Below are 12,444 nucleotides of genomic sequence, written 5' to 3'. Positions count from 1 at the left end.
TGTTCTACTACTACTGTACATTGCTTTGTAAAAGAAGACCGAAATAAAATCATTAATTCATTCAATCACAATGGCTTCATAAAGACAATGGATGCCAATGCCTCTCTGCCCAGAGGACCAACCAGCCCTATCATAATGGATACAGTGATGGAACCATAACGGTCACCGGTGATAAACTAAGGGCAGAATGATACACAGAGAGAATTGAGAGCAGGCTCTTTTTAAGTGATGCCCTGATTACAGAACAGGCACATAATAACTACAAAAAGAAATAACCTCTTTCTCTCTCTTTGACCCCCGTAGATGCCGAGCCAAGAAGTATGATTACCGCTCCCTGCCCACCACGTCCGTTGTCATCGCCTTCTACAACGAGGCCTGGTCCACTCTCCTCAGGACCATCCACAGCGTCCTGGAGACCACGCCCGCCCTCCTGCTGAAAGAGATCATCCTCATCGACGACTACAGCGACCGCGGTCAGACTCTCTCCTCTGTCCTCTTGTTAGGGCTGACCCCAATGCTCCCAAGCTTCAGACTCTCTCCTCTGTCCTCTTGTTAGGGCTGACCCCAATGCTCCCAAGCTTCAGACTCTCTCCTCTGTCCTCTTGTTAGGGCTGACCCCAATGCTCCCAAGCTTCAATCGTTGCCATGGTAATCGCTGCCATGGGAAATGGCTGCCACAGTAATCGCTGCCATTGTAATAGCTGCCATAGTAATCGCTGCCATGGTAATCGCTGCCATGGTAATCGCTGCCATGGTAATGGCTGCCACGGTAATCGCTGCCAAAATTACTATTCGAATGCTTCTTTTTACCACTCCAAAAATCTGCCTACATCAGCATACGAAATAGCTTTATAGAAATAATAATTCAACATTCACTTTGAAAATCAGTTCTTCTTTTAGTCATGGGAACTTTGAGGAAATCAGCATACATCAGCATACAAAATAGCTTTATAGAAATAATAATTCAACATTCACTTTGAAAATCAGTTCTTCTTTTAGTCATGGGAACTTTGAGGAAACCCACTCACACGTTGAAACTGTGTGCGTGTGTCGGATGAAGCTTCAAAGCCCAAAAGATGGTAATTGGAAAAGCCAGAGTACTCTGTTAGGGCAATATGGAAAAAAACACAAACAAGTATCACAATCTCGGGCCAATTCCAAGCTAAAACAGCAGGGCACGGATATCTGAGGATTTGATGCCGAGAGCAACGTGTGATATTTCAGACATCAAAGCAAAGTTACTTGATCTTCTCCTTTTTTGACGCAGAGAGAAGCACGCTACATCTCTCTGATGGAGAAACCTTTTAATATGCCAATCATTTCTGTCTAATGAGCCCAAATTAAATGTTTTCTATGTGGTTCAGTAAAACTACTGGATTAGATCAGTGTTTGCTGATGGTTAAAGGAAAAGATGACTGCAGACCGAGAGACTGGCGTCTGCTTCCCCTTGTCTCCTGGTATGAAAAGGGGCCACAACGAGAACAAACAAGAACCCACGGTTTCTGCTAACTAAAGGTTAACCTTCTGTAGTGTGGTAGTGAAAGGTTAACCTTCTGTAGTGTGGTAGTGAAAGGGTTAACCGTCTGTAGTGTGGTAGTGAAAGGTTAACCTTCTGTAGTGTGGTAGTGAAAGGTTAACCTTCTGTAGTGTGGTAGTGAAAGGTTAACCTTCTGTGGTGTGGTAGTGAAAGGGTTAACCTTCTGTAGTGGTAGTGAAAGGGTTAACCGTCTGTAGTGTGGTAGTGAAAGGGGTAACCTTCTGTAGTGTGGTAGTGAAAGGGTTAACCGTCTGTAGTGTGGTAGTGAAAGGGTTAACCGTCTGTAGTGTGGTAGTGAAAGGGTTAACCGTCTGTAGTGTGGTAGAGAACGGGTTAACCTTCTGTAGTGTGGTAGTGAAAGGGTTAACCGTCTGTAGTGTGGTAGAGAAAGGGTTAACCTTCTGTAGTGTGGTAGTGAAAGGGTTAATCGTCTGTAGTGTGGTAGTAAAAGGTTAACCTTCTGGCTTCTGCAGTGGTAGTGAAAGGGTTAACAGTCTGTAGTGTGGTAGAGAAAGGGTTAACAGTCTGTAGTGTGGTAGTGAAACGGTTAAAAACAATGAGGTAAACAATGAGTAACCACAATTTGCAGCACATAGCCTATGGCTCTCAAACGTGTCATATCAAGGACCCCCACATTAACCCCTAATAGTTCAGGGACCCCCACATTGACTCCTAATAGTTCAGGGACCCCCACATTGACCCCCCTAATAGTTCAGGGACCCCCACATTGACCCCTAATAGTTCAGGGACCCCCACATTGACCCCTAATAGTTCAAGGACTCCCACATTGACTCCTAATAGTTCAAGGACCCCCACATTGACCCTAATAGTTCAAGGACCCCCACATTGACCCCTAATAGTTCAGGGACCCCCACATTGACTCCTAATAGTTGAGGGACCCCCACATTGACTCCTAATAGTTCAGGGACCCCCACTTGATCGTCTCAGGGCCTCGTATCTGTGAAGATCATTGTTTTTAGATGTGATTTAGTCCAGAATTCCATGTTCTATAATGTATGTAGGTGGTGAGATAACAGTGGAGAAACCTATGATCACATAACAGTCATTCTACCATTGAACTAAACTTCTACTGAATAGAATATCAGTGAAATTAAACTGTTACTCATGTTGCTGCGGACCCCCTGGAACCCTCTCAAGGACCCCTGGAGGCCCCTGGACCCCACTCTGAGACCCACTGGACCCCACTCTGAGAACCACTGGGCCCCACTCTGAGAACCGCTGGACCCCACTCTGAGAACCGCTGGGCCCCACTCTTGAGACCCACTGGGCCCCACTCTGAGACCCCCTGGGCCCCACTCTGAGACCCCCTGGGCCCCACTCTGAGACCCCCTGGGCCCCACTCTGAGACCCCCTGGGCCCCACTCTGAGAACCCCTGGGCCCCACTCTGAGACCCCCTGGGCCCCACTCTGAGACCCCCTGGGCCCCACTCTGAGACCCACTGGGCTACATACAACCACCATTCAGGCCAAACCTTAAATTCAACAACTCTGGACAACTTTCAAGTGTTGGCAAAGACGATACAATAATGTGTTGCAAGCAATACCAACCGAGTGACGTGACTACGTTGCCTCCCTACCTGCGTGAGCTGCTGTGCTAAAAAACTACGGTGGGGCTCTATGGAGAAACCATGACACTCCCCTGACTAAAAGTTGTTTAGAACGAAAACGGCTGGATGTCATTTAGCCAATTAAGCGTGGCTATCTACCTTTGGCATGGATTGATTGTTTAGATCGCCAGCATGGCGTAACAAATGCAAATATATTGTAGTCTGCCCCATTGTTCTGACCAGGATTACGTTCCTTTTGCCCCCTTGATGCGCACACACACTTGAGTCTGACGTGGACAGCGAACGGGTCTATTCAGATGTGCCAAATATAACCACTCCCCCAACCCGCCCAACTGTGCCACTAGAGGGAGTCTGACGTCACAGATTGGGGGGCGGGGCAGAGTGTGAAAATATCAATCACCCGGGGCAGCAACATCTACGTTTCGATGACACCGCTATTACATAGAAGAGTAACGGAACACTGCTGGTGAAACCATTAGCCCCGTGTCTCATCACTCTTTAATGGAACGCACGTGTCGTCGGTTTCACTCGCGTCGAGTGATTCTCTTGATTTGAATACGGCCATAGAGGCAGTGATGACTGGGATACATAAGTCTTTAACCCTTTCACTGCCACACGACCAAAGAGTTAACCCTTTCACTGCGACAATAATAATAATATATTTGATTTGTAGGGCGCTTTATAATTGTGGAGCAAATCTCAAAGCGCTACATAGTAAAAGAACATAAAAGCTAGCAGGAGAGTAAAAAAAGAATCTAAAATAAGCAAGACTAAAATGAGTAAGGAGTAAAAAGAACACTAAAACTAGTAAAAGAACATAAAATAAGAAGGGCTAAAACTAGTAAAAGAACATAAAATAAGAAGGGCTAAAACTAGTAAAAGAGTAAAAGAACATAAAATGTGTGGAGCTAAAACTAAAGGCTCTATTAAAAAGATGAGTTTTGAGGCCCTTTTTAAAAGCATCCACAGTCTGTGGTGCTCTCAGGTGGTCAGGGAGAGTGTTCCACAGTCTGTGGTGCTCTCAGGTGGTCAGGGAGAGTGTTCTACAGTCTGTGGTGCTCTCAGGTGGTCAGGGAGAGTGTTCCACAGTGTGTGGTGCTCTCAGGTGGTCAGGGAGAGTGTTCTACAGTCTGTGGTGCTCTCAGGTGGTCAGGGAGAGCGTTCCACAGTCTGTGGTGCTCTCAGGTGGTCAGGGAGAGTGTTCTACAGTCTGTGGTGCTTTCAGGTGGTCAGGGAGAGTGTTCCACAGTGTGTGGTGCTCTCAGGTGGTCAGGGAGAGTGTTCTACAGTCTGTGGTGCTCTCAGGTGGTCAGGGAGAGTGGTCTACAGTCTGTGGTGCTCTCAGGTGGTCAGGGAGAGTGTTCCACATTCTGTGGTGCTCTCAGGTGGTCAGGGAGAGCGTTCCACAGTCTGTGGTGCTCTCAGGTGGTCAGGGAGAGCGTTCCACAGTCTGTGGTGCTCTCAGGTGGTCAGGGAGAGCGTTCCACAGTCTGTGGTGCTCTCAGGTGGTCAGGGAGAGTGTTCCACAGTCTGTGGTGCTCTCAGGTGGTCAGGGAGAGCGTTCTACAGTCTGTGGTGCTCTCAGGTGGTCAGGGAGAGTGTTCCACAGTCTGTGGTGCTCTCAGGTGGTCAGGGAGAGCGTTCTACAGTCTGTGGTGCTCTCAGGTGGTCAGGGAGAGCGTTCTACAGTCTGTGGTGCTCTCAGGTGGTCAGGGAGAGCGTTCTACAGTCTGTGGTGCTCTCAGGTGGTCAGGGAGAGTGTTCCACAGTCTGTGGTGCTCTCAGGTGGTCAGAGAGAGCGTTCTACAGTCTGTGGTGCTCTCAGGTGGTCAGGGAGAGCGTTCCACAGTCCTGTGGTGCTCTCAGGTGGTCAGGGAGAGCGTTCCACAGTGTGTGGTGCTCTCAGGTGGTCAGGGAGAGCGTTCTACAGTCTGTGGTGCTCTCAGGTGGTCAGGGAGAGCGTTCTACAGTCTGTGGTGCTCTCAGGTGGTCAGGGAGAGCGTTCCACAGTCCTGTGGTGCTCTCAGGTGGTCAGGGAGAGTGTTCCACAGTCTGTGGTGCTCTCAGGTGGTCAGGGAGAGCGTTCCACAGTCTGTGGTGCTCTCAGGTGGTCAGGGAGAGCGTTCCACAGTCCTGTGGTGCTCTCAGGTGGTCAGGGAGAGTGTTCCACAGTCTGTGGTGCTCTCAGGCGGTCAGGGAGAGCGTTCCACAGACTGGGAGCGGATGAGCAGAAATACACAAGGTTAACCCTTTCTCCGCCACACGTCAACTGGTTAACCCTTTCACTACCACACTACAGAAGGTTAACTAGGGGTGGAACGGTTCACAAAATCTACGGTTCGGTTTGATTGATTGATTGAAAATTGTATTAACAGATTGCAGAATGGGTACAATACAGTACGGCTCAATACACACAATTGTTAAGGGGATGCAGACCAGAGAAAGACTTTCGTCTTGTTTACATCAGGGTCCCCCATTTTCAATTCATCATAACATATATGACATACACGACTACAGATAGACAGTACTGCTAGATTTGCAAATACAGTACTGTTTGTGATACAAAAAGTATATACATTTGACGTAGAAACTGTACATTGGAGGAGGTTGGGTAGGTGGGGGGTGGGGGGGGAACTGTACATTAGAGGTGGGGGTTGGGTAGGGGGTGGGTGGGGGACACTGTACACTGGAATACTGACAAAGCCATACTTGGTAATTTACTGTACAACTAGGTTAGGACATTTGTAGGGGCCAGTTTCAAATTGCAGTCTCCCGTAGGTGTTCTTTGAGAGTGTTTTTGAAAGTGGGTAGTGATTCACATTCCTTTACAGCTTTGGGTAGGGCGTTCCACATTGATGTGGCATAATTGCGAAATGTGTTTAGTCCCTTGTTTGAGCCGAATCTGGGTTTAAGATTTGTGGAGCTCCCTCTGGTGTTGTGATTGACAGTGTCGAATGCCTTTTGTAGGTCCAGCATGACCATGCCACAGTATTTTCCTGCGTCCACCTCTTCTTTGATGATGTGGTCGTTCAAATAGAGAAGGCATGTGTCAGTGGAGTGGGATGTTCTAAAGCCAGATTGGAATTCGTAGATTCGATTTTTTTCCCGCAATGTACTTTTTGACCTGTTTGTATACAATTTTTTCCATGACTTTCGAGATGGAGGTAAGAATAGAAACAGGGCGGTAGTTGCCTGGGTCTAATTTGCTCCCCTTTTTGTGCAGGGGGGGGTCACTCTCGCAATTTTGAAGTATTTGGGTACGTGTCCCTGTTTTATGGAGAGGTTTATTATGTGTGTGATGACTGGGGTTATGGCGGCTGCTGAGTCTCTGAGGAATTTGGAGGGGATATTGTCATGGCCAGTGGCCTTGTTAGGTTGGAGGGCGCTCAGTTTTTTGAGTACCTCAGCTGTTGTTACCATTTCTAGTTTGAAATCGTCTTTGCGGACCCCTAGGTTATTGTAGTAGGCTATGATGTGTTCTACCCCAAAATGCCCTGAGTGGGAGGGTAGTTTATTTACCAGTGTTGTGGCTATGTTTGTGAAGAAAATGTTTAAGTAATTGGCCACATCCAGCTTGTCTGTGATCCCGTCTTTATGTTACGTTTGAAAATCTGGTTTTAAGTTTTTTTTACTGCAGCCTAGTTGATTATTGAGTAATTTCCAACGTTCACTGGGTTTATTTGAGTTTTCCTCCGTTTTTTTTTTCTTCTTTTTTTTTTATCTTTTTCCCCCTCCTTTTTCCTCCGATTTTCTCCCATCCCAATGTTAGTCGTTATGCCAATTCCCAATCCCCTTCCTGGTCGCTGCGCACTTACCCCCCACAGTCGGTCTGGGAGAGTGGAGGCTATCACGTGCTTCCTCCGACACACGTCTAGCCAATCAACCGCTTCTTTTCGCCTGGCAGCGCGGACTCTCACTGAGAGCGTATAACGTGTGGAAGGATCACACTACCCCCCTTAGATCCTATCCACGCTGAGCAGGCGCCCCGACCGAACTGTAGGAGTCGCTGTTTACAACGACCCAGACTAGGGCTGGGCGATATAACGATAACGATAAATATCGCGATATATTTTAATAATCGATATCGAAATTTAAAAAAAAATCGAAAGCTATTTTTTATATATATATATATATATATATATATTTTTTTACCTGCAACAGGGCAGTTTTAAAACTGTAGACAGTGGACAGACTTGTCTTTCTTGCCTGCAACTTAAAGTAATGGCTTTGCTTGTCCAAATGACAATACTGACCAAATTGAGATTTATTTTTCTCTTGTCCATTTATTTTGTTTGCTTTCTAATTTAAAATACAGTTTGAAACAGTCTGTACACAGTAGGCTATGTGTGCTAGCAGAACTAGACTCCAGTCACGAGTCACGGTGCACATGTGCAGTGGTTTGTCCACCAAAAAAGCGCCAAAAGATCGAAAATAAACTAGCAGAGCCAGAACTGTTCAACTCCCCTGGAGCCACAGCCAGCAGAGAAGCCGGTTTACTTTAGCTTTTAAACCAGCTGCAGCCTGAGAACTGGAGTGTGAGGGGATGTAACACTAAAGATGGCGGCAATGACAAAGAATTGCTGCAAAATAAACATACAACTGTTGTTAAAAAAAAAAAAAAAAAAAAAAAAAAGTTTAATACGTATAACAATTCGATAATTATCGATATCGAGAAATATGATAACATTATCATATCGTTATCGCGATATGATTTTTTTCCATATCGCCCAGCCCTAACCCAGACCCACCCCGCCAGCTTTTCCACCCTCTAATACAGCCAATTGTATTAGTGTGAACGGCCAGCCAAGCTGGTGACAACGCCGGAGCTGTGAGCTGGATTCGAACAGGTGAATCCAGCGTCTCCGGTGTTGGTGACGAACGCAATCTCCACTACGCCACCTGACCGCCCAGTTTTCCTCCGTTTTGTCATTGATGAAATTCTTTTTTGCAGTTTTTAATCATGGAGTTTACGTAATTTCTTAATTTTTTAAACTTAAGTTTTTATTAACATTTATAGACAAACAAACACTTACACAATACCTACAATGACATCAACAACACAACAGTACATCAACATGGGCCCCTTGAATTCGGCCGCTCTCAGCCTCCCAGACCCCCATGAGAGGGACCCCCCCCCTTCCCGCCATCCACCCCCAGAAACAGGGCTCCCCCACATCCCAGGGCCATCCCACGCGGGGCCGAGCACTCAGCGACACGGGTACCTTGAATTTGATTGGGCCAGGCCCAGTAGAGGGGCGAGGGGTGGTACTCCCCCCCCCCCCCCCCCCCCCCCCACCGAGCCAAGTCCGCTACCGCCCATGTCACCAAGCACCCCACCCCGCGCCCGACGGCCCCACAACATCCAGGACCCCCCCCTCCCGGGCCAAACCGCGGCAATGATGGTCCCCCTCCCCCGACATCCCCCCCCTGAGTTAAGCCCATATGAGTCCCCCATATCCCAGGCCGATGCGTGCTGAGCCGGGCCCCCAGCGTCATGGGTCCCTTGAATCAATTGGGCCAGGTCCAGTAGAGGAGAGGATGGGGGACCCCCCCCCCCCTATCCTTTTGAATTCTTGTCCTTCACATTTGTCCATGTGCACATTTAAAGCAACTGCTATTCTAACATAACTCAGATTTTTTTTTTAAAAGAAGACTTAAGACAATTGGCACTTCCCAGGTAATTATTTTAACCCCGTTTAACCCCAGTTGGCGGGTTGGAGGGGTAAGGCTCTCCTGGAGAGGGCCCCTCCTATAACAACGGAGATTCCCCAATGGGGATTCTCCAATGTCCCTATTATTGTCCAACATTTTCTTTGAATTCTTATCTTTCATATGACGGTACAGTTCCAGAGCTCCCGGTCGCGTGAATATTAAAGGCAACCAACTTGTGTTCAGCTTTTCGTTCAGCGTTTCTCTGATTGGCCAATCAATCAATCCACTAGCACACGCCCTTGCGGCAAAAGAGAGACGCGGCAGGAGCGCTGGTCGAACCAGCGGTGTTCTGTTGTGTGACTGTACTAAACTCTTCCACCACATGACCGACATTTGACATACAGTACACCTCCTATCTATGTTGGGATTATGTTTGGTCATGACAAAACAATAAAAATCGCTACTGTTAGTAATGCTGCCACCACCCACTTCAATGACAGAGCTCTCATATTTGCGAATGCATAAACTATATCTTAAATTATGGCGATGTGTCTAATATGGCTGTCGCGAAGTCATTGATAAGCGACAGCCATATTAGACACTTAGCCATAATTTAAGATATAGTTTATGCATTCGCAAAATATGAGAGCGCGCCGCTGTCATTGAAGGGCTTCCTACAACAGAGCACCGCCGCTGAGCACCGCCGCTGCTGCTGCTGAAGCTGTATCAAGCCGGCGGCGGCGCACGAAAGCCGGGGATAAACCACCGCGTCGCCCCGCTGGCGCTTCAGGCTCAGCAGCCTCCACGGGCGAAATAACATATAACGTTACAGTTCCACACTGATGTACAGTCGCGAAGTCATGCCTCTCCCTCTGACAATATCATAATGATGTGTTTTCTATATTATATCCACAATCATTCATCTAAAAAATTGTATGGGCTTTGATTAAACATGTAACCTACACCTACTGTAACTTACTGTACCTCTGCTTCCTACAGCACAGCAGGTAATGGCGTTAATCAATGGAACGCGAAACATAATAACGTTAAGCTTTCTAGTTCAGCGCATTTCATAACTGTATGGGCTTTGTTTATACACGAGTGAATCTGGTAGTTGGTTGTTAAAAACGCGAAACATAATAACGTTACACTTTCTAGTTCAGCGCATTTCATAACTGTATGGGCTTTGTTTATACACGAGTGAAACAGCAGCCCAACACAAGTGCGTTGGAACAGCAGCCCATGGTACACAAGTTGGTTGCCCGCGCTGCCGCTCGCTTGCGCTCCTTGGATTTCATTTGGGACGTGGGACGACTGCGCTTGCCTGCGCGTGGGGGCGGGGGGGCGCGGCCAATCAGAGAAAAGCCGAACACAAGTTGGTTGCCTTTAATATTCACGCCTCCCGGTCAGGTCTCCGAATATTTTCCCCATGTTCCCCGTCGTCTTAGTTGTGCGCCATGTGTGTTAGTGTCTACAGTTCAGTCTAGTACGTGTTATTTATATTATATGTCCCGAATCAAGTCCCAATTTCCCCAACTAATGTGTTTACCTTGTCTGTATTCCCAGTAGTCTGTGTGTTATCTCCAGTGTGTCTCGAATCATAACCTCCATTCACTATCACATAGGGGTGTGTAACGGTACGCGGATACGTACTGTACCGCGTCAATGTGGTCCTCCGGTACAGTATGGGCTGTGCACCGTACGATTGCAACGGTGCGGAACCTTTTTTTGCGGAACTTAAATCCCCCCGGCCCCACGTAATTTATCAACAACACTGCGGTCTGCTGTGAGCATTATAAAACAAACGTGTGTTTAACCGACCGTGAATTAAAGTGTCAATGCTGTTTGTCATTTTAACAGCAGATACTTTCTTAAATGCCATCCTCCCAACAGAGCACTGTGACGGGGAGCTCTGATGGGTTCGCTTGCTGGTGTTAGCATTAGCTGAAGAGCTAGTTTTAGCTTAACGTTACCTTGGCTAAAGTTGGGACTATTCATAATCCAGCAATAATGGCTGCAGACCTGCAAGCAAAGTACAGCAAGTTGGCAAAGGAGTATTCCAACGTAAATGACATTTTCACCAGTAAAGTTAGTCTTTCCATCTGCCGGTAGCTCCATGCTAGCTAACCTAGCTCACGTTAGCGTCGTCACTGAACCACCTCGCGTACACAATTAATGACATGTTGCGGACAGCCATATCGGTGACAATGTTTAGCTTTTAGTGCCAAATGATAAGAGTCTGAGGCGGAGTCTCAAAAGAGAATGTTGAATATTTATTGTGCAAAAATCACAACAGATCCTCTCCAACGGAGCCTTGTAGACGGAGTAGGGTATATCTGCAGAGCCACTTGGTAACGAGTGCAACACCGTGTAATGTCCGTGTGGATCGTTGGAGTAGGGTATATCTGCAGTGCTGCAGCCCCATACTCAGTGTATAGATTTGTATTAGTATCATAATTAATCACCTGTTGTTGAATAAATACCATTACTTTCTAGTTATTACTAAAAAACAGTATATATAAAACAGTAGCTGTATAAAAAAAAAGTATAATTTATATAATTTAATTAAATTTTTTTTTTAATGTATGCACTGGTATCGCCCGTGCGATATTATTGAATTAGCCTCCATGCTCCTCTGAACACTCCGCCTTGCATCGAGTCCAGTCTGCGCGTTGGTTTGCATGTTAGCATCGTTAGCATTCCGCACCGCTCCCAGCCCGATCCGAATGCTAACTTGCACATTCATCGTGTCAACTTCCATGTTAGCTCGTAGCTCCGTCTCCAGCCAGGCCTCGCTGCGGTCCACCGCCATGCTAGCTTGTATTACTTGCTGCGTCATCTCCTCGTGTTGTATCTGTCCCTTTGTCACATTTTCTTTGTCAGGGGTCATTTCTTCTCTGAGCTCGTCCCGACCCTTCTTTAATTCTTCCCTGAGTCTGGCGATGTCGCTCCGAATGTTCTGCGTGTTAGCTTGTATGTTAATCTGTATGCTAGCTTGTATTTTAATCCGTATGCTAGCCTGTAGCTCCGCTGCCCACTGCGTCATGCTAGCCTGAATTACCTCCTGCGTCATTGCTTGTACTTCTTCTGGGGTCGCTTTTCTCGTGTTCATCCTTCCTTCTCTTGTATCCTTGAATTGTCACTTTTTATTTCGTTTTGAATTGTTTTTCTTCCTTTTTTTGATATTCATTGACCGCAAGCTCTTTCATGTGGCTTTTACGTCATTTCTTAGTCTGTTTTTTTGCAGTTTGAGTTCAGTCACGTGGGCTTGGAGTTCACTGCTCGAGCTTTTGGTAAGCTTTGACTGACTTTTACGAAACTCAGAGCATTTTTTTGTCTCTGGTTTTCATAGTGGTCAATATTTCGGAGTGCATCCACGGATCAGCACGATTTTTAACTCTGGTGGTTCTTAGGGGGGCCATGTCGTTTAGTATTGTTGAGAATTTGGTTTTGAAACCAAGCCATGTTTCTTCAACTACTGTAGTCAGTGTACCACTGAGCTCTTCTGACCAGACCAGTCCAGGCTCTCCAGTTCTAGTTCTATTTGAAGTGACGTCACACAAGGAAGTAAATAGTCAACAGTAACACTGCGTTGGAAGGAGAAGCCCTGATGATATACTATAAACCAACAGCCAATAAATGTGAAGTTATCTTTGAACCTCTGTT

General features: G+C 46.7%; 1 protein-coding gene across 1 annotated transcript in view; it reads left to right on the top strand.

Moving 5' to 3' along the window:
- poc1bl (POC1 centriolar protein homolog B (Chlamydomonas), like) overlaps window positions 1-12,444 on the top strand; it is a 157,444-nt gene that overhangs the window by 67,229 nt on the left and 77,771 nt on the right. The window contains exon 3 of the mRNA XM_084312583.1: window positions 304-473. Within this exon, the coding sequence (XP_084168709.1) occupies window positions 304-473 (170 nt within the window). The remainder of the gene's footprint in view (window positions 1-303; window positions 474-12,444) is intronic.

This window comes from Notolepis coatsorum (genome assembly GCF_963971535.1).
Source record: "Notolepis coatsorum genome assembly, chromosome: 4".
In the NCBI taxonomy this organism is placed as follows: Eukaryota; Metazoa; Chordata; class Actinopteri; order Aulopiformes; family Paralepididae; genus Notolepis; species Notolepis coatsorum.
The sequence above is the reverse complement of the archived record's forward strand: the minus strand, read 5'-3'. Positions and strand labels throughout refer to the sequence as shown.